We start from the raw sequence: 19,978 nt of genomic DNA, 5'->3' as shown, positions 1-19,978 counted from the left end.
TCGATCAGATCAGAGCTTGCGACGCCTCAATGTATTTTATTACACTTTACATCTCTCTCTTTTTCTCTCTTAATCTTTGGGTTTTGCTGTGGATTGTGGTGTAGACTCTGGTCTGAGACTGAGAGAGAGAGAGAGCTCTCTTTCTTTTTGAAGTGATTCTCTCTCTTTTAAGCCTTTATAAATTATAATTGTTCAATTTATTTGCTTGCCCCTTTTTTTTTTACTTTACCCGTTGGTGTGTCACTGTGTTGGTCAGTTGGCGTTGGTGAGTTTGTCTTTTAGTATATTGTGATTTGTGAATTTATCTCATTGGCTCCTTTAGTGTGAATCTTGTCTGTTGAGTGGGGTTAGATAGGGGCAAGGGCTGTGTGGTGTGGGGTCAGGGGTGGGATATTTGAATTGGGGAAGTAAAGGCATGTAGAGGCAAGGGTGTGTGCACACATAAAGTGTGTGCTAGTGTGTGCTTATACACAGTAGATTGTGTGCTAGACTACTAGTAGTTAGTAAAAAAAAAATTAATGAAGCAACTAAACACCAATAATTAATAATTTAATTAACTAATATATTATAAAAGACAAACAAATTAAATTATGTTAAGCTAAATAACAATTAATAATTTAATAATTAATGAAACAACTAAACAACAATAATTAATAATTTTATTAATATTTCAAATAAACTTATAGTTTATTGTATAGATACTTTTGTTCATTTCTTTTCTTTTCATTTTTTTTTCCTTTTGAGGTTTTTCAGTATACAGATTGCAAATTTGTTTTAGTTTTAAGAATTTTTTTTTTTTTTAAGCACAAACTTCATGCCGGCCAAATCTTGAATTTCGGCCAGTATTTACCGAAACATCCTGAAACACCTGAAATAGACCGAAATGACCCGAAATTTTTTCAAAGAGGAATAGCAACACCCTGAACAAAATTCCTAGAGTCGCCACTGCGTTGGCACAATGAACATTTGTTAGATTAACCTCTTCCTTTGATGTTTGATCCATCTAATCTAACCTTGTCCTCTTCATTTTTTTTTCTTAAGGCCGTATACAAAATGACAATTAAAAATGAAAATATCACTTCAAAAGGGCCCCAAGTCACCCCAGAGAGATCTTTTCATTAGTATTACAGGGACAAATTTACATGTGAGGCATACTCATCACACCACATGCTCAAACGAATCCTCCGAGCCATATTGTTTGGTCGATCGACAAACATCAATTGTGACCTGCCTGCCCCGACTAACAGGTGAAAAAATAAGCCTACCCCAACTACCCCCCAAGATCAGCAGAGGTAGTTTCTTCTCCTTCTGGTCAGCAGCATCAGTATCCATTACAACAGAATCATAGGTAGCTGGATCCACTTCTTCGTATGGAATATTACCAGCTTCTCGTTGTAAATTAATTAGGTCCTCTATCAAGGTCATTAGAGATGGTATCAGAAAGAAATTGAAGTTCAGAAATTCCCAGATCACACTGGAATGCTAGTTGATTAGCATATGTATACTAGTAATCACATTATAGCAAAAACATGTTTTAATTATGAAGATCTCTCGGAGAGGTTTTCAGTGGAAATAGAGTACTCAGATGTACCGTAGTCAATTTCAAGATCTTGGATTTTTCTTTTTGCATGTTGCTCCTTCAATGTCTCAAATTCCATTCCATCAAGGGGCCAAGGTTCCCTGATCAAATTAAACAGTCATGTAATATATAAATATCTAGGAGCTGCAAGGTGGAGGAAATAGAAAAAAAATAAAAGCTCAAAAATAACTTGAGGAATCATATTTGTGCAGTTTTGGTAAATATACTCATCATAGAGATTGATAGAAAGAACCTGTGATGAAAAAATCACTTAGCTAATTAACAATTAAGATGTAAAAGAATTACTTTCGTTCTGAATGAACTTCATAAAAATCATCAAATTAACAGTATTAGAGCATCCACAGCAGGTGTGGCAAATGTGCCAAATGCCAAATATTTGGCACATTTGCTACACCAAACACCAAAAATGCCCCTTTATTAGATGTGTTAAATGTGCTAAACTTTTGCAACATGCTACAGTACCATCACAATTTTGGCACGGTACGGACAGATGTTGCATAATATATATTATTATTTTATTCTCGTTTTCTCTCTCCTCATCACAGATCTCTCTCTCCGTCTTCTCATCTCTGTATTCTCTCTCATCTCTGTCTTCTCTATTCATCTTCCACAGCACGCCGATTACCAATGGCCGCCACTCAACACCGCCGATCTCACCAAAGACCACCACTTGACGCCGCCGTTCATCTGTCTTCTTTATTCCGCTTTGGGTTCTTTTTTTTTTTTTTTTTTTCCTTTTTTCTTTTTTCCGTTCACTTTTTTTTGCTGTGGTTTGATAGGTGGGTTCGGATGGGCAGATTGGTGGTGGGTGGGTTCGGGTTATGGGTTATGGCGGTGGGTGAGATGGGCAAATCGGTGGTGGGTGGGTTCGGATTGTGGATTATGGTGGTGGGTGGGTTGAGATGTTGATGGGCGGATCAGTGGTAGTGGGTGGGTCGGCTGGTGGGCGAATCAATGATGGCGAATTAGTGGTGGTGCCGATCTCTGTTCTGATCTGTTTTTGTCTTTGTTTTTCTATTTTGGTGATGGATTCGGCAACGGTTGTGGGTTGATTTTGGTGGTTGTGGTTTTTTTTTTTTTTTTTTCTTGATGATTGTGGCCGTAACAAATTTTCTGGTTGTTGTTGTTGTTGCAGTGGTGGTTGATGATGATGATGATTTCTGATCTGTTTTTGTCTTTGTTTTTTTGTTTTGGTGGTGAATTCGGCGGCGGTTGTGGGTTGATTTTGGTGGTTGTGGTTTTTTTTTTTTTTTTTCCTGGTGATTGTGGCCGCAACAATTTTTTTGGTTGTTGTTGTTGTTGTTGTTGCTGTTGCGGTGGTGGTTGATGATGATGATGAGGGGAGGAATTTAATATATTATTTTAATGTGTTGTAAATATTATTTTAATGTATAAAATTGAAGAATAAAATATCTGATAAATGAGATGTTGTAAAATGATGTGGTAAAATAATAAAGTAAACTTTTAGTGTATTAAAATGGCATTTTTTTTACAACGTCTACTGTGGATGCTCTTATATGCTTTTGTACTTTTTTTTTTTTTTAAGAGTATGCTTTAAAACTATTTTAGGATTGAGCTGTTGCTGTCTACGAGGAAAAATCCATAAACAGCCCTGTCTCTTTGAAAGCAGCCCTGTCCAGTGATAAGACGGAAGGTAATATTGATAAAATCAATTTCCTTAATGCATCAAGTTGCCTATTTAAAAAAAAAAAAAATTCTTCCCCAAACTAGAAGAATCATAGGAATAGAACTGTAAGGCAACTTGCAAATAAGAAGAGAACAACATGATTAGTATAGTTCTTTGACAACTTTTTTTTAAGTCACTACATTATTAAGCAACCTGCAAGTTAGGACTAGTATTGAACCCATGATAAACCATTAAAACGCACGGATCTAATACTCTCTTCATAAGTAACTCTTGAAACATGCTTAGAACATCTGTCAATCAAATATGACATTGCATGCATCATGTTTTTACAACCCAGACAGGACTGACTGGGTTAAATAGGAACCAGTGTCTAGGCCGATCAGGTCCAAACAAAAAGAAGGGACAATTTCTTAAAGATTTTGACCATCGAAAAAAAATGCATGCATTAAAATTAAATGAACTAAGTTATTCATTTAACTAAAGAATGCTAGGCCCAACAAAATTTAGCTCTTGCATTGAACACTTCACATACTTTAAGGATTGTGCAACTAATAGAGAAAAAGTATAAAATCTTCCTCTATTTTTTCAATGTGAGACTTGTAACAGGATCAAGAATCAAGATCTTCCAGTGTTCCAAGGGTACTTTACCATAAAGAGTTCCTTAAATCTTGACCTTTCCTTTTTAATGGAATGCTAACATGGCAACATCAGAGCCTTTTATTAAAAAGAAAAGATTAATGAACTCTACGATTGAGTACCATAAAAGTGATAAAACCTCTTTCTTATTTATAGAGGAAAAATCTTAGCGTCTTCCTTTATTCTTTCAATATGAGACTTGTAAGACTTTAAATATATATATTTCATTCATTTTTTCCATGTGGGATTTGCATTTTCTTTAATTAACTCATTTTATTATTTATGCTGGTCGTACTTTAGAGCCTTGAACCTCTCTCTTTTCAGTTTTCAGGTTCTCATAACTGCCTAGGTTTAAAAACCATGGCATGCATATAAACATGTAGTGGATTGGCCCACTTACAGATGATAAACCGAATGGTTAACTAAGCAAAGGAACAATAGCCACATGGGGCAGAAGGTGTAGGATATGGATTAAAGGAGGAACCTTGTATGCTTGTTGTGATGATGTCCTCTCCAAGTGTTGGACAAAATGACAGTATTTACTAGTTTTTGCCAATGGACATTGCCCATCATGAGGACACTGCATAAAGAGAACTATATGAGAGAGATAGAGAGGGTGGGACTATAGTACTCACAGGGGCAACCATGTATGCACCACTTTTTTGAGCCACCACCAAGTCCTTTGAAGTTGTATTATTGCAGCTTTAGATTCACGGAATTTCTAAGAAATCATGAATATGACACTCCACATAAGCAGAGTTAATAAAGCACATTAGTTAATCAGAAGCACAAGAGTCTTGCAACAAATATTGAATAGTTACCCTAACTAAAATCTTGTCCTGAAGAATGAACAAACTTACCCTTTTCTCCATCCATAATATATGACATCACATCTGAGATATGGCATTAAATCCATGAGGTGTTCCAGGTTCAACCGAAACCTGCTCCATATTTGCATTTCATAAACATCAAAGGAGAAAACTTGAATGCTGAAAAGATCAAGACTATAAAAGCAAGTAAAACAATTCATCAATAATGTGAGATCATCACTATCTCTATGCCATGTACAAACATGATGAAACACGAAAATTTCCATAAGCAAGAATCATACCAGAACATCCCGTGAAAGATCCCAAAGCTGGCATACTATAGTGATTCTGTCCTTCAGTGATGGTATCTCTCCAAGCATGTAGGACTTCACCCCAGAGCCAACAGCCATTAAATATCAATTAGTACCAGATATTCAACTGATATTTGTACACTCTCTTATAAATCAAATAGAGTGATGGAATCCTCATTCATGTTAAATTATTATTAATGGGCTATAATACAAAATAAATATGGTAAAAAAAAAATTTTGATAAAAGATTCCTTAGGTGCAATACTTTAAAAAATAATATATCATATAGAAACATGCTACTTCCTACATTCATGCCTAGGAAAAATACAAATAATTCAGGGAAATGTTTTAGGAAGAGACCTAGAAGAATGCAACTTACAGCATTCTCAAGACCATGTCCTCTCTCTGACTTATTGATGCTTTTAGTAAGTGCCTTAATGCTACCATAACTACGAGTAAGTGGCAGGTTCTTCATACCTAGGAAAAATTGTAACATAGTTTTATTTTGATCACATGAAGAAGCCTAGTGATAATGCAAACATACTTCACATTTCTCAGGAACAATGTTAATAAGGCAAAATAATTTTCAAGGCACACAATGATAGCATGTCAAATGAAATTTAAATCTAAATTGTGCCTAAAAATAAAATTGCATATGTTAATCTTAAGCCTATCCCTTCATTTCTTAACAGGAATTCTTGAGCGTTTATTCACAGCCATAATGCATGTTTTAATTTTAGAAGGAATCACTAGTGGAGATACTTTAGAATAATGAACTGATGAATCGGTAGCAATACAAATAGGCAGCATCACAATGATAATTCTAAAAGAATATAGCAGTAACGGAAAATGAGGACTCATGGGTTCTGGTTCCACTCTAGATTCCATTTTCTAAGTTTTAATTAAATTATGACATAAGATAGTTGCTAAACGAAATTAGGATCTATGAAAGAGTCCACTATGGACATGGTTACATAAAGGTTTTACTCAAATTGAGCTCATGCATATAAGCACCATATCACACACCTAATGCAAATCACTAAATATCATTGGCCTGAGCTAATTCATGAATAAAAAATCATAGATATTGTATTATAAGGCTATTCTATACATAAATACTAAGTTTGCGTAACTTCCAAATCCAAGACTCCAAACCCATTTAGCACTCAATGGATACCAATACAATTTAGCACCTTAATGAAATACAATGGGCTAATGAAAAATTACTATACGGTCCCTTCAAACAATAGTAATTTTTCATCTAATTACCAACTGCTCTTTGAAATATTAAACATACAACAATCTCACAGAAAAATCAACTATTTGAAATGGGAAAATGTCAGTTACCTTGTATAAGGCTCCAGCCAGCATGCTGCATTGACTGGGATGGCACTACTAATTTAACTTTCTCCAAGGACTGTGGCCACACTACTTGCAGGGCCCTACAAAATTTTGTTCAAATTGTCGCAAACACAGCTACTAAAAGATAACAGTGAACCAATATGCATTCCAGTATGCAGGTAACCATATTGTGAGATAACGAAATGAGCTTTTCACCAGGAAGCTGAACCCGTGCCATCACCAAAACCTAACACTCTAGCTAGAGAGAAACTTGGTAACCTTCTACGAACCTAAAAATGCAAAATGTACAAAAATGATAAGAAAAATATTCAAATCCCAAAAGCTTCATTTGCTTGCTAAGAACAGTTACAAAAAAAAAAAAAAAAAAAGGGCGAAAAGAGGGGAGGGGGGGAATTAATCAATTAGAACTCAAGGAAACTAAAAGCCATGACCCAGTTAAGCCTAATTCAACTCGTTGACTGAGTTAAGCTCAGAACTTCATCTAAGTCTCAAATTTTGGCAACCAAACGGAAAACAATACCAGCAATTCCACACAGAAAGCACCCATTCAATTTCCTATCTTTCACTGAACTTGGTAACATGCTTAGAACACAGCAGGCATCCGAGACGCAACATAAGCGACGGTCTCATCCTATGTATACTTGAAGCCAACGTCACCATAGGAGCTTTTGATCTTCCACCACTGCTTCAACTGCTCTACTAACTTCAACAGGTCCTCTGTTAGCTTCCTCTATGTTGTTGTCACTAGCTGTGCATTCACATCTTTGATTGTGTTCAGCAACTGTGACAGCCTCAGCACCTTCCTCTTCATGTGCGGCTCCTCAAGCTCTGTATCCCCAATTCCCCACCTCCAAAAATCAAATGCATATAAATAGAGAGAAGCATATATACATAGATATTTGTAACCCCCAAAACACCTCCAAAACTAAAATTCTAATGCATAGAAAGAATCATAACTACATACCTATCTGTAACCCCAAACCCTTGTCCAAAAATCAAATCCTTACACATACAATGAAGCATACATATCCATCCATAAACCCAAACCCACGTCCAAAATTCAAATGCTTGTACAATATACATACAATGAAGCATACATATTTATCCATAAACCCAAACACACCTCCAAAAATCAAAGCACGCATACATTTCTGTACACCTAATACCAACATATATGATAAACTACCATTTGTCCCAAAAGCTTAAGCTATGAAGAATTAATCGATTTAATCAACCATAATTACAACACTCCCCCTCAAGTGTAGTGCGGACTCCCCCTTAATAAGTGAGGTCAAACATGCAGGATTTTTAATTTTTAAAATGGGAGATAAAGTGAAGACAGGGTCAGAACTCAAGAACACCTGTTACCATGTTAAACTACCATTTGTCCCAAAAGTTTAAGCTATTACGAAATGATAAATTGAATCACTTAACTATTATTCTAACAATGTCAGCAACCCCAAAACCACCTCCAAGAATTGAAATGCTTATAAACAAAGAATCACACGTAATATTTGTAACCCCAAACCCAAACCCACCTCCAAAATATCAAATACTTATACATACAAAGAAACAGAACATACATACATAAATACATATCAACAATTCTCAGAAGTATTTGGAAATGAGTAAATGGTTACCTCGGAGATATGTTCTGATGGCACGGCGTGAACGGACCAGGAGGACGATGCAGCACTGGGGGATTTTGGAGGTTTCCGGCAAAAGGGTCGCCATTTTTGTGTGGAGATTGTGGAGTATGTTAGTGGAGCTGTGAGGAAGAACTGGCTTTTTCTGCGAGTGTAAGAGTTTGGGTTTTTGGGAGGTTTTTGGGGTTTGGGGATTGAAGATGGGTTTGGACTTATGGGCCTATGCTAGGCCCATAGTTTGAAGGTGAAGTATGGATTGCTTGGGTTGGGTCTGCAGTTTGGAGTCTGGACACTAGGTTCAAATAAACATAGCTTTTAGATAACAAAGCTAAATTCATTTTGTCATTATTGAGCTCCTCTTCTTGTGGGTTCCTGTCTTCAGTCTTCTTGTGGGATCAAATCCACTATCTCCTATTAGAACTATCAAATTATTAAATAAATAAGCACCTCTTCAATTATGGAGAGTAAGGTCATGATTTTAAAATTATTAGAGAATTCACATTGAGCGCGCAATAAACCAACAGTTTTCTAAATTTTGATTGGCCAAATCCATTGTTGAGTACCTAGTAAAGCAAAATTATTTCTTGCTAATTTTGTATTTCCTCCCAACACAGACAAATCTCTCTCTCTCTCTCTCTCTCTCTCTCTCTCATAGATAGATCTTTCTTGAATGAACCTCTCTTTTTCTCTCTCTATTTCCTCCCTAGAGATAGATCTTTCTTGAATGAACATCTTGGATTACCTTCATGTTAATGCTTGAAGTTGCATGGTCAACAACCGTGACCCAATGTCCAGCTAAATCGAGCCTTGGTTTGAGCTTGGCAAAGATGACTGTGATGACGCCCACATAATGCCACAAGCGACTAGACTGTAGGTTTCTTCCCTTTTTTTTTTTTTTTTTTTTTTTTTTTTTTACAAGATAAAAATTCTACTCTAGTCTAATCTAAGTGTATATGTGTGTGAAACTCTCTCCTAAAGACTTGAACCCCAGCCCTTACCTCCCACACTCTACAAACACTTATACTTATGAAGTGATCATCGCACCAAGGATGTATGGTGGTAACTAGACTGTAGGTTTTAATGTTGATAGAATCTATATACATTGAAGACTAAAATGCCAAACCCACCCTCTAAATTTTTCAGAATTTATTTCAGTCTTCTAACTTTGTTTTCATTCATTTCAGTCTTCTAAATTTCAAATTTATTAAATTAAGGTCTTTCCATCAACTTTTGTTAAAATTTTTTGAAAAAAAAAAAAAATCTAGAAACTACTTTTCAATCGTTAATTGAAATTTTGGGAGTGTTTTGCAGAAAATTAAAAAAACTAAGGAGCTGTTATGGGTGGCAAAAGAGGTCTCGGTCAGAACTGGGTGCTTGGAAGAGGTGAATCGTTTGAAGAAGGAGCTGAATGTCTTATATGATAGAGAGGAAAGAATGTGGCAGCAACGGTCTAGGCTTCAATGGTTGCAAAGCGGGGATCAAAACACGAAGTTTTTTCATGGTACGGCTACCGGGAGAAAACGAAGAAATTTCATAAAAGGGCTTAAGGATGCAGATGGCATATGGTGTGAAGATGAGGATATTTTTTCAGGTTGGTTTACTACCTCTTATGCAGATTTGTTTAAATCATCGATCCCACATGATTTGGATAAAGTGTTAGACAGTGTACAATGTGTAGTGAGTGAAGAGATGCAAGCTGACTTGGCTAGGCCTTATACGGTGGAGGAGGTTGAGCATGCAATTAAAGAGATGGCTCCTTTAAAAGCCCGGAGACCTGATGGAATGCCTCCCTTGTTCTACCAAACATATTGGACCGAGGTTGGTATGGATGTTTCTCAAGTTGTATTGTCTTGTTTAAATTCTGGCTCTTTGTTGAAATCCATTAACCATACTTTTATCACTTTAGTCCCAAAGGTCCAAAGCCCTGAAAGAGTGACGGATTTCAGACCCATAAGCTTGTGTAATGTGATTTATAAAATTGTTAGTAAGGTGATTGCAAACCATTTGAAACCTCTACTAAACTCTATTATCTCTAAAGCTCAAAGTGCTTTCATTGCTGACCGTCTGATTACTGATAATATTCTCATTGCTTTTGAGTCCCTTCACCATATGAAAACCACTTGCACAGGGAAGACAGGTTTTATGGCTCTTAAATTGGATATGAGCAAGGCTTATGACAGGGTGGAATGGATTTTTCTTGAAAAGATCCTTTTGAGGATGGGTTTTAGGGAGGATTGGGTGGCTCTGATTATGGAGTGCATTACAACGGTATCTTACTCAATTTTGGTTAATGGGGAGCCAAAGGGCTTGATTAAACCTTCTAGGGGCTTGAGACAGGGTGATCCCCTTTCTCCATATCTGTTTCTCTTTTGTGTGGAAGGGTTGAATGCCATTCTCAGGAAAGCGGCTTTGAATGGGGAAATTCAAGGATTTTCTCTAAGTCATAATGGACCTAAGATTACTCATCTTTTCTTTGCCGATGATTGTCTCTTGTTTTGCAGATCTACTTTGGAGGAGTGCGAGAAAATTCAAGAGCTTTTATCCTTGTATGAAGTTGCCTCGGGCCAAATGCTTAATAAGAACAAGACAACTTTGTTCTTTAGTAGAAACACTGATGAACAGATGAAGGAGGCAATCAAATCATCTCTAAATGTCCCAGCCATTCAACACTACGAGAAGTATTTAGGGCTCCCCTCTTTTGTAGGGAGAGCGAAAAAACAATGCTTTACTCATTTGAAGGAAAGAATTTGGGCGAAGATGCAGGGGTGGAAGGAGAAATTATTGTCCCAAGTTGGAAAAGAAGTCATGATCAAGGCGGTGGTTCAATCTATTCCCACATATTCCATGAGTGTTTTTAAAATACCGGTTGGGTTGTGTAAAGACATTGAAGCCATGATTCGAAGGTTTTGGTGGGTCAAGGGGATTCAAAAAAGATCCATTGGGTCAAGTGGAGTACTCTTTGTTCTTCAAAGACCATGGGAGGTATGGGTTTTAGAGATATTCAGAAATTTAATAATGCTTTGCTTGCTAAACAGGTATGGCGTTTGCTTCACCAGAAGGAAACGTTGTTATATAAGGTTTTTAGTGCGAAGTATTTTCCAATGGGGAATATCCTTGAAGCTTCAGTTCATCCTAAATGCTCTTATGCATGGCGGAGTATATTGTAGGCGCGTGATGTAATACGTAGAGGGGCAATGTGGAGAGTTGGAGATGGGAGTTCCATTGCTATTTGGGGTCAAAGATGGCTGCCTGACCAACTTAATGGTAGAGTTATTTCACCAAAACTTGCTTCCACTGTGACTTGTGTTAAGGATTTATTTTATCCAGGTACAAGGATTTAGGATCCGGGGCTGTTAGAGAGGACCTTTGTGCCTTGGGAAGCTAAATTGATTAAAAATATCCCAGTTAGTGAGGGGTGGACAGAAGACTTGCTGATCTGGCCATTGACTCCAGATGGACACTATAGTGTTCGTAGTGCCTATCATATGCTGTCTGAGGATGAAAGCAGGCAAGAACCAGGTTCATCCTCCTCCGAAAATTCACATCAGGTTTGGAAGAGCATTTGGAAAATCAGAACTCCGAATAAAATACGACATTTTATATGGCGTGCTGCAAGAGATTTGCTGCCCATTAAACAAAATTTGAAAGCTCGGCATTTACCTGTGGAAGAGATGTGTGAGCTGTGTGGAGATCATCAAGAGTCACTCATGCATAGTATCTGGCTATGCGAGCATGCCCAATCGGTGTGGAAGTCTGAACTCTGCTTCGTCCAGTATTACAGAAAAGGTTTTAGAACGTTTTTTGACTTATTGGAGGAGGTGTTGCGAAAAGGGTCAGGATTTCATGTGGCTTGGTTTTCTACAATTGCATGGAGCTTGTGGCAGAGGCGAAACCGTTTGCGAGAGAATCAATCTGTTTGGCCACTTCATGAGATTGGAGCACGAGCAAAAGATTTGGTGACTGAATTTTTGGATGCCACAAAACAGGATGTCAGGCCGAGAATTAGAGGCACATCTGCTCGCTGGATTCCTCCTCAGGATACGTTCTATAAAGTAAACTCTGATGCGGCTATATCTGAAGATTTGGGTAGTGCAGGTCTGGGAGTGGTGATCAGAGATTGTCATGGCCAAGTTATAGTTGCCTTAAGTCAGAAAATCCGAAAGCCTAACTCTGTTGAAGCTGCTGAAGCGTTAGCTGCTTGCCGAGTTGTTGTGTTTGCAAAAGAATTATGTATTTTTAAGGTGATTGTGGAAGGGGATTGTTTGAGGGTGGTGCAGGCCTTGAAAGCGAAGGAGATGTGTAACACTCTGTATGGGAATATAATTGAAGATGCGCGTAATCAGAGTTTATCCCTACAGTTTTGTCAATTTTAGCATGTTGGCCGGGATGGTAATAAGTTGGCACATGCTCTAGCTAGGAGAGCGGTTTCATCCACAGACTTTGATGTATGGGTAGAAGATCTACCTAGTGAGTTGGAGGTTGTATTCCAATCTGATTTACCTTAATAATATTGACTTACCGTTTTCTCAAAAAAAAAATTTGAAAATTTTTTTTAATTTAAAAAATTGGAGAATTAATCATAACATATAAGTATAACAAAAATTGATGGAAATGTTTTAATTGAATAAACTAAAAAGTTAAAAGATTGAAATGAACGAAAGTAAAGTAAGAGGACTAAAATGAATTTTGGTGAAACATAGAGAGTGAATTTTGCATTTTAACCTATATTTAACAACAAGTATATGAGTAATGCTAGAGATACAAACTTTTTTACAAAAAATTTTACAAACTGCTGATGTGGTAGGTAGTTATTGGTAAATGAAAAAGTGATATTAATGGTGTGTCTACATGAAAACCAATAAAAAGTTAGCCACATCAACAGTTTGTAAAAATGTTGTAAAATAGTTTGTAACTGTAGCATTACTCTAAGTATATTGTTATATACACACACACAAAATCTTAATCATGAAATAGAGCCTTATCAAAATACAGAGGTTCATATTCCCAATACAACATACATTTTTTATTGTCTTCATAAATGTGGGGGGATTGAAGAATTTTCACCCAGACTTGAGGCCCAATCACAAAGGAGACCCTGTGAAAGGGAATGGTCCAAACCCATTTGCTTAAGATAAGGCCCAATAGCCAAGAAGACCTCGTGGAATGGAATGGGACCGGTCCATATATTTAGGAAGCAAAGGGAATCCTTACGGATCGTTCTTGCAAAATTGACGATAAACTACATTTAGCAAAGTCTTATCCAAGATATTGAACACGGATAATCCACGGCGTGCCTAGAATTGGCGGATATAACCTCAGGAAACCCTCCAGATAGATAAGATTTGCAAAGATCTTTACCTTTGCATTAATGAGGGGTTCTCCACCTAACCCTTGTCACATTAAATACATATGAAACAACCTGAACAGTGAAAACACCCCCAAAAGTCTTGTTTCAGGATAAGGAATCGTGGAACCCAATAAAGAAGAGGAAAACTATTCTTGAGAATTCGGCTAGAGATAGGACAGCCGGGAGGATAAGGGCAGAAAATATGCCTATATAAGGGGAGGGACTAGCAAATAGAAGGAGGATTAGGAAAAAGAGAGGGAGAGAGTGGATAGAGAAAAAATAGAAAGAAATTCCAATCTGTTACAGTTGAATACCGCGAGAAAGACAGTTTTCTCTATTGTAATGAGCAAGTTTCATTTGGAATACAAGCCATGTTAGTTAAATCAATTGTTTGAGTTTCCCATTGTGGAGTCCTCCCTTATATGTTTTAGATAAATAAATTGTGGTTGTCATACCAACACCACCCTCTATCTAGCTTTTTGAATTTTTTTAGTAGTTGGTTTTTGACGCCCACAATAAATATTTAACAAATATTAAGTGATTAATTTGTTGGTTTTAATGGGTTTTTGTGATAATCCAGTGGTAATGATATTTTTTGTGGTGTCACGTGTATGAGATTTGAACTCCATTTCTCCCTCTCCAACTATCTACTCATCTAAATTTAAAAAGAAAAAGAAAAAAAAGGTTTACTGGTTTTAGGGATGGTGGTTTAATTTGGAGCTTTTTTTAGTTCATTATTTTGGGAGGGGGAGGGGGTTTAAGTATTTTAATTTTGTAGTCATTGCAGCAAGCTTTTAGCAATAATATCACCTATAGACTATAGAGTTTGAGGTAGGAGTAGAATTCATAAAGATTCATGTTAGGTCACATGCTCCTAATGCACATCCTTTTTTCACACTTTGGTTTAAGTTAATCGTATCAGATAATGCTTCACTGATAAGGTACGCAATTGGGATAATTGCTAGTAATATTTTATTAATTATGGCTAACTAGTTTAGGGTAATAAACAGTCAATGATATCCAACTATTGGCAAAAATGGCCCATTACCATCAATTTTCAAAATAATTTGCTCAGAAACACTGTTTCCAAACTATATAGTAATATACCACTTTTTTAGATACTCGAGCTTGCCAAGCTCGAGTACCATGTTTTTTTAATCCACTATCGCCCCATATTCAAGGAGCCCTATAGTGGCGTTTTTAAGCCCTATAGTGACGTTTTCGGGCCAAAAAACGCCACTATAGGGCCCCTTGAACCTGTTATGGGACTTATAAAAAAAATTTGCAGGAAAACGCCGCTATAGGGCCCAAAAACGTCACTATAGGGCTTAAAAACGCCGCTATAGGGCCCCTTGAACCTGGTATGGGGACTTATAAAAAAAATTTTGCAGGAAAACGCCGCTATAGGGCCCGAAAACGTCACTATAGGGCCCCTTAATCTGGTATGGGGGCTTAAAAACGCCGCTATAGGGCCCAAAAACGTCACTATAGGGCTTAAAAACGCCACTATAGGGCTCCTTGAATATGGGGCGATAGTGGATTAAAAAAACATGGTACTCGAGCTTGGCAAGCTCGAGTACCTAAAAAAGTGGTATATTGCTATATAGTTTGGAAACAGTGTTTCTGGGCAAATTATTTTGAAAATTTATGGTAATGGGCCATTTTTGCCTCCAACTATTGACCCTAACAATATTTATGTTGGTCCCAAGGAAATAATGGAAGTCAAAAGTTTGCATGATATAATAGCCATGAGGGGCAGAGAATAGCATATATTATTGGAAAAAGAGACATCAATAACTGACTTGGTCCATTGTAGCTGTAGCACGCAATTTTACTTTTCGAGAAACAGGAAATATATTTAAAACCCTAGTCAAACCTTATCAAAACTCTAGAAACCGTTTCTATAATGGACTTCAATGCTTGCAGCATATAAACATGTATATCATTCAAAGTTAATTGAGTATTGATTGTATCACGAGCATCATGAGTAGAGCTCAATGCTTTGTTTGTTGTTAATGCATTTGGTTTACGGTTCATTTGAAAAGGATGCTTGCAAAAAGAATGAATGCGTAGTGCCGACTAGCGATGTTCCAAATGTTTTAGGTAAAAATTAAATTTTCTTTGCAAAAGTTATGATAAGTATTTCATTTAAGAAAGTTTGCTTATGTGTATCTCCCCCTTATGATTGTAAAAAATGACAAGTAATAGGTAACGTATACAAATTTTCTGATCTAATTTTTGTATATATACCACTTTATGCTACACTAATCACAAAAAATGAGACACAGGATTTGAATTATAATTCACAGGGTGTAATTAACTTGTTGGATTGTTATATGGAATATGGTAGCTAGGGATAGTTTGGGCTAATGGATTGAGTTTTGTTGCTTGATTTATCCAAAATGTCTTGTGAAATATCACCCTTTTTCATGGCCAAGAGGAAAAAGATCACTACACTAAGTTTAGGTCCAATTCCTATCACCAAAAAGAAATGGATACAATGATTTTGTGATGATATCATATCAGAGTATGATGAAGGAGAGGCATACATGCCCTTAAACGCGTGCATCTTCCCCCATGACGCATGTTACTAGGACCCATACCAACACTCTCAAAGATACTCCTCAAAAATCAACCACCACCACATGGTACAAACCGACCCCATGTTCTTATTGTCCACTCATTCCTCTCTTTTTTTAACAAATATTTTTGCTTTAAACAAACCAATATCCATGCGTACTAATTGTATTATTAACACAATCTTAGGGTTTCCAAGCACTTTCATTTCCCAATCAAAAACCCCATCAACATATATAAACTGTAATCCCATAATCATTGTATCATAATAGCAATCTAATATAACATCATACCATATTCTATTTCATACTCTCATTTTTATAAGTCTTAACAAATAGCTTAACCTGTACCAACTAAGAGGTGCACATATATATATATATATATCTTACAACATACAAAGGATATATATCATATCTAATTATCTATTACTACAATACTTAAACCCCAGTATACAAACGTATTTCTTCTAGCTAGATTTAGTGTGTACTATTTTCCTTTCTCCTTCTCTCTTTCCTTTCTTTTTGTTTCTTATATATATCTCTCTTTTCTACTTTTTTTATATCTTTTTCAAAACAAGGCGTTGAGTGGATTAAACACTGCTTTTGGGTCTCTAGAAACCATGATTTCAGAAGCAGACCATAATCGTACAGCTTCGGATGAGTTGGATCCCAATTTTGACGTTGTAGCTTCATTGCAATCGGCAAAGTACTTTCCGGACACATTTAACAGTCTTGGATGAGTGGCAACGTAACACGAGGTAGCAGCAGCCTATAAAATATATTATCGCATTCCAGTCATATGGTTTGACAGTTTATAAGAAATCATAGGATAAAAAATGAAAGTTACATTTAAAATTGAATTGTATATCCAATATTTTAGCTTACACATACCTGAGGAATTGTCTTCAAGAGCTTGGAAGCCAAGAAGAAAACCAAATCTGCAATTTAATCAAACACCCAAAAACTCAGAATTAAAAGTTAAAACAATGGTCTCAACTATATATATACTCCTATGTATTGATAAATATCATATGATTTGGACGCACAATCATTATTTTTTTTATATTAAGCCAAGACACAATATCTCTTCTTTGACAACAAAGACCTTTATCAATTAAGTTAATTGGAACCTACTCAAACATATTATTATTATTATTATTATTTGTTTGGGGGTTCCAATTTAACCTGTGACAAAGCCTTCACGTTCTCTGGTGAGTCTGGTTCTCACTATTCCTGGATGAACACAATTCACAGTCACGTTGGCCTCCATTTGCTGCAAGTTATTGTAAAATATTTTTGTAAATGTCAAATGAACAAAACAATTTGAACAAGAACAAGTTAAAAACAAAGAAACAAACTTTCACTTTTCTTTTTCTGTCTCCAAATCCAACAACTAACTAATAAATCAAATAATTTAACAACCTTAAGCCTCCAAGCAAGTTCCTTGGTGTGCAAAACGTTGGCGAGCTTCGAAAGTGCATAAGCACGTGTTGCATCATAATGGCTGTAGAGACCAAGACAAATTTCAATCAAATCAAAGTCATACGTACATACATATACATATATAGTGCACACATAATTTTTTTTTTTTTTTTTTCTTATTCTATATTCACCTTTTGTCTCGGGTTATCAGACCGAGATATCGGATTAAGTCACCGGAAAACCAGCCGTGAATGCTCGACGACACGTTCACGATTCGGCCTTGAACGCCGGTCTTCTTTGCCGTTTCGATCAGCCTATTCAGCAACAGCTTCGTCAACAGAAAATGACCTGCATATATTCATTGAAAACAAAACAAGAAAAAGAAAACTCATTATTGAAGCTCTACCAAAACCCCATTAACAAATCCACCATTTTTTTATAATATGTTTCAATATAGCTTACCTAAATAATTAGTGGCAAAGGTCATTTCTACTCCGTCTTCAGAGATTGCATGCTCGTGAGTAAACTTGCCCGCGTTGTTTCTAAGATCAAATAAAAAGACAAAGTCACATCTTATTATACAAAACCATAGTCTAAAATGTCTACAATAATATTCTTATAAACACCAACTTCTCATCGATCACTTATAATTGTTATTGTCATCGAGAAATTATGGAAATCGGGTCAATACAAAACCATAGTCTATTCTAATATATTTCGTACATTCTTTTATATATGTAGATCAATCTGCCATCGAACGCATATATATATATATATATATATATTGGTTATCAAGAAACTAAAAATTATACTACAAAATTATAATCCGCTTACTAAAAATCTCTTAATATTTTTAACCTAACCACGTACAAGATTCAAATTCACCCTTCTAAATTATCAAATTATTAAAACAAAATTATAGTCTACGGTTTATGTTTTATATATTATTCTAATGACAATACTAGTACATTTTCGAAAACATACTATGAAAAATAAAAAACGACAAAAAATAAAATAAAATAAAATAAAGGAGGACTTTTGGAGTTACATGAGAAGACTGAGAGGCAAATCGAGGGACTCGAACTCGGAGACGAAATTTCGGACAGAAGTGAGAGAGCTAAGGTCGAGCGACATGACAAAAATCTCGGACTCGGGACACTCCGACACGATACGAGCTTTAGCTTCTTCAGCGGCCTTGAGGCTCCTAGCCGGAAGAACCAGTCTGGCTCCTCGCTTGGCTAAAACCAGAGCTGTCTCGGCTCCGATCCCCGACGTAGCCCCTAGCCAATCACAAAAACCCAAGTCAGACTCTCACTCTAGCTCCCACACATACTTATATACTGGGTTTTGATTGAACGGTCATGATTGATTACCTGTGATGATGGCTGTGATGGAGCTCAGATCGCCACAGCTTTCGGTGATTTGCTCGGCCGTGGACTTTGAGCCGTAGCCACTAGCACCGGCTGAGCCGATTAGGTACTTCACGGTCTCAAGCATTTCTTTTTTTAACTGGGTTTCTCTAGCAGTAACTAGCAGTTTCTTTGTTATGGTGGGTATTCTTGAATTTTTTTTGGTTCAGTTGGGAACTTGGGGTAATGGGTTCTGTGTGTTTTGGTTAAAGTGTGAGTGAGTGTGTAACTAAGTTGACAACGTACACTGTTGGAGTATCACAAAACTGTCAAAAAACCCAAAGTACGTGTACTTACTTGTCAGTTTTGGTGTATTGAGTAGAGAGCTAAAGGTCGTGTTTTCTTTGTCAAATTTTGCAGCCTACGCCGCTTTGTATTTACTGTGTTTCTATGTATGCGTGCTACAAAGATAGAGAGGTTGATTGGGGGGGGGGGGGGCCTAACTAAGATGATCACAGAGAAGAGAAGGGAAAGAGGGTTTTGCTTTTGCAGGGCTAGTTTGGAAGCTTAAAGAAAAAGAAAAGGTTTTTATGGGATTTTATTGGTGTAGTAGCTAGGTGGAGAATCAATTATAGAGAGAGAGAGAGAGAGAGAGAGAGAGGATTACATATTTGTCATTGATTGATTGAGATAAAATGTGTGTATGATTGGGTCTATTGTTGTTTGTTAGTGGGTCGAATCCAACACTTAATCCAAATGGAGGGTTTAATTTACTTGACTAAATATAAAATGGAGGTTACTTTATTCACCAATTGTTTATTATTTGTAAATGGTGTGAGTGAGTTAGAGGTGATCCAAAAAGACGTGGGCATAGATGAAAAGATCGGGAGATATGATCGCCGTTGTCTCTTTTGGCGTTTCGGTGGATGCTTCTTCACATTAAAAGTTAAAACGACATATATTTAGACATTATCACATCATTTTGCATGTCTTCTATATGACTTTGTGGAATTGTGTAAGTTTTACGTAATGTGGCAAAATATGATTGTGACAAGTTTACCACCAAAAAAAAATATGATTGTGACAGTATAGCTCTTAATCATAATGAGATTGAAAAAAAAAATATTATAGTGAGTTGTCTTTGTTTCATTTAATTTTATGTTAGATAGGAAATTTGTTAGCATCAATTATTCAATAATTAAATTAAGCAAATTCATGTGTAAAGTTTCTCTAATCGCGTGCTATATATATATACAAGTTAATGAGGCAAGT

The 19,978-nt window shown here is 36.4% G+C and overlaps 2 protein-coding genes across 11 annotated transcripts; both read right to left on the bottom strand.

Moving 5' to 3' along the window:
- Positions 1-1,060: 1,060 nt before the first annotated feature.
- On the bottom strand, positions 1,061-8,199 carry LOC126713234 (uncharacterized). 10 transcript variants are annotated; one of them, XR_007651312.1, is made up of 10 exons: positions 8,007-8,199; positions 6,887-7,214; positions 6,352-6,635; positions 5,384-5,481; positions 4,996-5,079; positions 4,745-4,825; positions 4,540-4,605; positions 4,369-4,464; positions 1,592-1,680; positions 1,061-1,412 (listed from the first exon to the last, which is right to left on the bottom strand). XR_007651312.1 is itself a non-coding variant. In XM_050412939.1 (9 exons), the coding sequence occupies exons 5-9, from the start codon at positions 5,001-5,003 to the stop codon at positions 1,159-1,161; spliced, it is 528 nt and encodes a 175-aa protein (XP_050268896.1). In that variant the 5' UTR covers positions 5,004-5,079; positions 5,384-5,481; positions 6,352-6,635; positions 6,887-7,194; positions 8,007-8,199; the 3' UTR covers positions 1,061-1,158. The 10 variants fall into 10 exon arrangements, 4 of the variants coding, with proteins under 4 accessions (XP_050268896.1, XP_050268895.1, XP_050268897.1 ...); XR_007651310.1 differs by having other exon boundaries at positions 4,540-4,825; XR_007651309.1 differs by having other exon boundaries at positions 4,369-4,605.
- A 7,974-nt stretch (positions 8,200-16,173) lies between these two features.
- On the bottom strand, positions 16,174-19,362 carry LOC126713233 (short-chain dehydrogenase TIC 32 A, chloroplastic). The gene is made up of 8 exons (XM_050412937.1): positions 18,731-19,362; positions 18,406-18,637; positions 17,820-17,899; positions 17,549-17,705; positions 17,358-17,439; positions 17,121-17,208; positions 16,827-16,873; positions 16,174-16,704 (listed from the first exon to the last, which is right to left on the bottom strand). Exons 1-8 carry the CDS (start codon positions 18,852-18,854, stop codon positions 16,504-16,506), a joined length of 1,011 nt encoding a protein of 336 aa, XP_050268894.1. The 5' UTR covers positions 18,855-19,362; the 3' UTR covers positions 16,174-16,503.
- Between the last annotated feature and the right edge of the window lie 616 nt (positions 19,363-19,978).

This window comes from Quercus robur, chromosome 2, assembly GCF_932294415.1.
Source record: "Quercus robur chromosome 2, dhQueRobu3.1, whole genome shotgun sequence".
Taxonomy (NCBI): Eukaryota; Viridiplantae; Streptophyta; class Magnoliopsida; order Fagales; family Fagaceae; genus Quercus; species Quercus robur.
Note: the sequence above shows the minus strand (reverse complement) of the source record. Positions and strands in the feature narration are given on the sequence as shown.

What these genes read in the sequence shown, in the direction of transcription:
- LOC126713233 (XM_050412937.1), bottom strand. Translation starts at nt 18,854, where the DNA reads ATGCTTGAGACCGTGAAGTACCTAATCGGCTCAGCCGGTGCTAGTGGC. An exon ending in TTGCCTCTCAGTCTTCTCAT is followed by an intron (nt 17,900 to 18,405) that starts GTAACTCCAAAA and finishes ATTTGATCTTAG; the next exon opens with AAACAACGCGGGCAAGTTTA. An exon ending in TCTTGAAGACAATTCCTCAG is followed by an intron (nt 16,705 to 16,826) that starts GTATGTGTAAGC and finishes TATATTTTATAG; the next exon opens with GCTGCTGCTACCTCGTGTTA.
- LOC126713234 (XM_050412940.1), bottom strand. An exon ending in CATCACAACAAGCATACAAG is followed by an intron (nt 1,681 to 4,368) that starts GTTCCTCCTTTA and finishes TAATTTGATCAG; the next exon opens with GGAACCTTGGCCCCTTGATG. An exon ending in AGATCTTGAAATTGACTACG is followed by an intron (nt 1,413 to 1,591) that starts GTACATCTGAGT and finishes TGACCTTGATAG; the next exon opens with AGGACCTAATTAATTTACAA.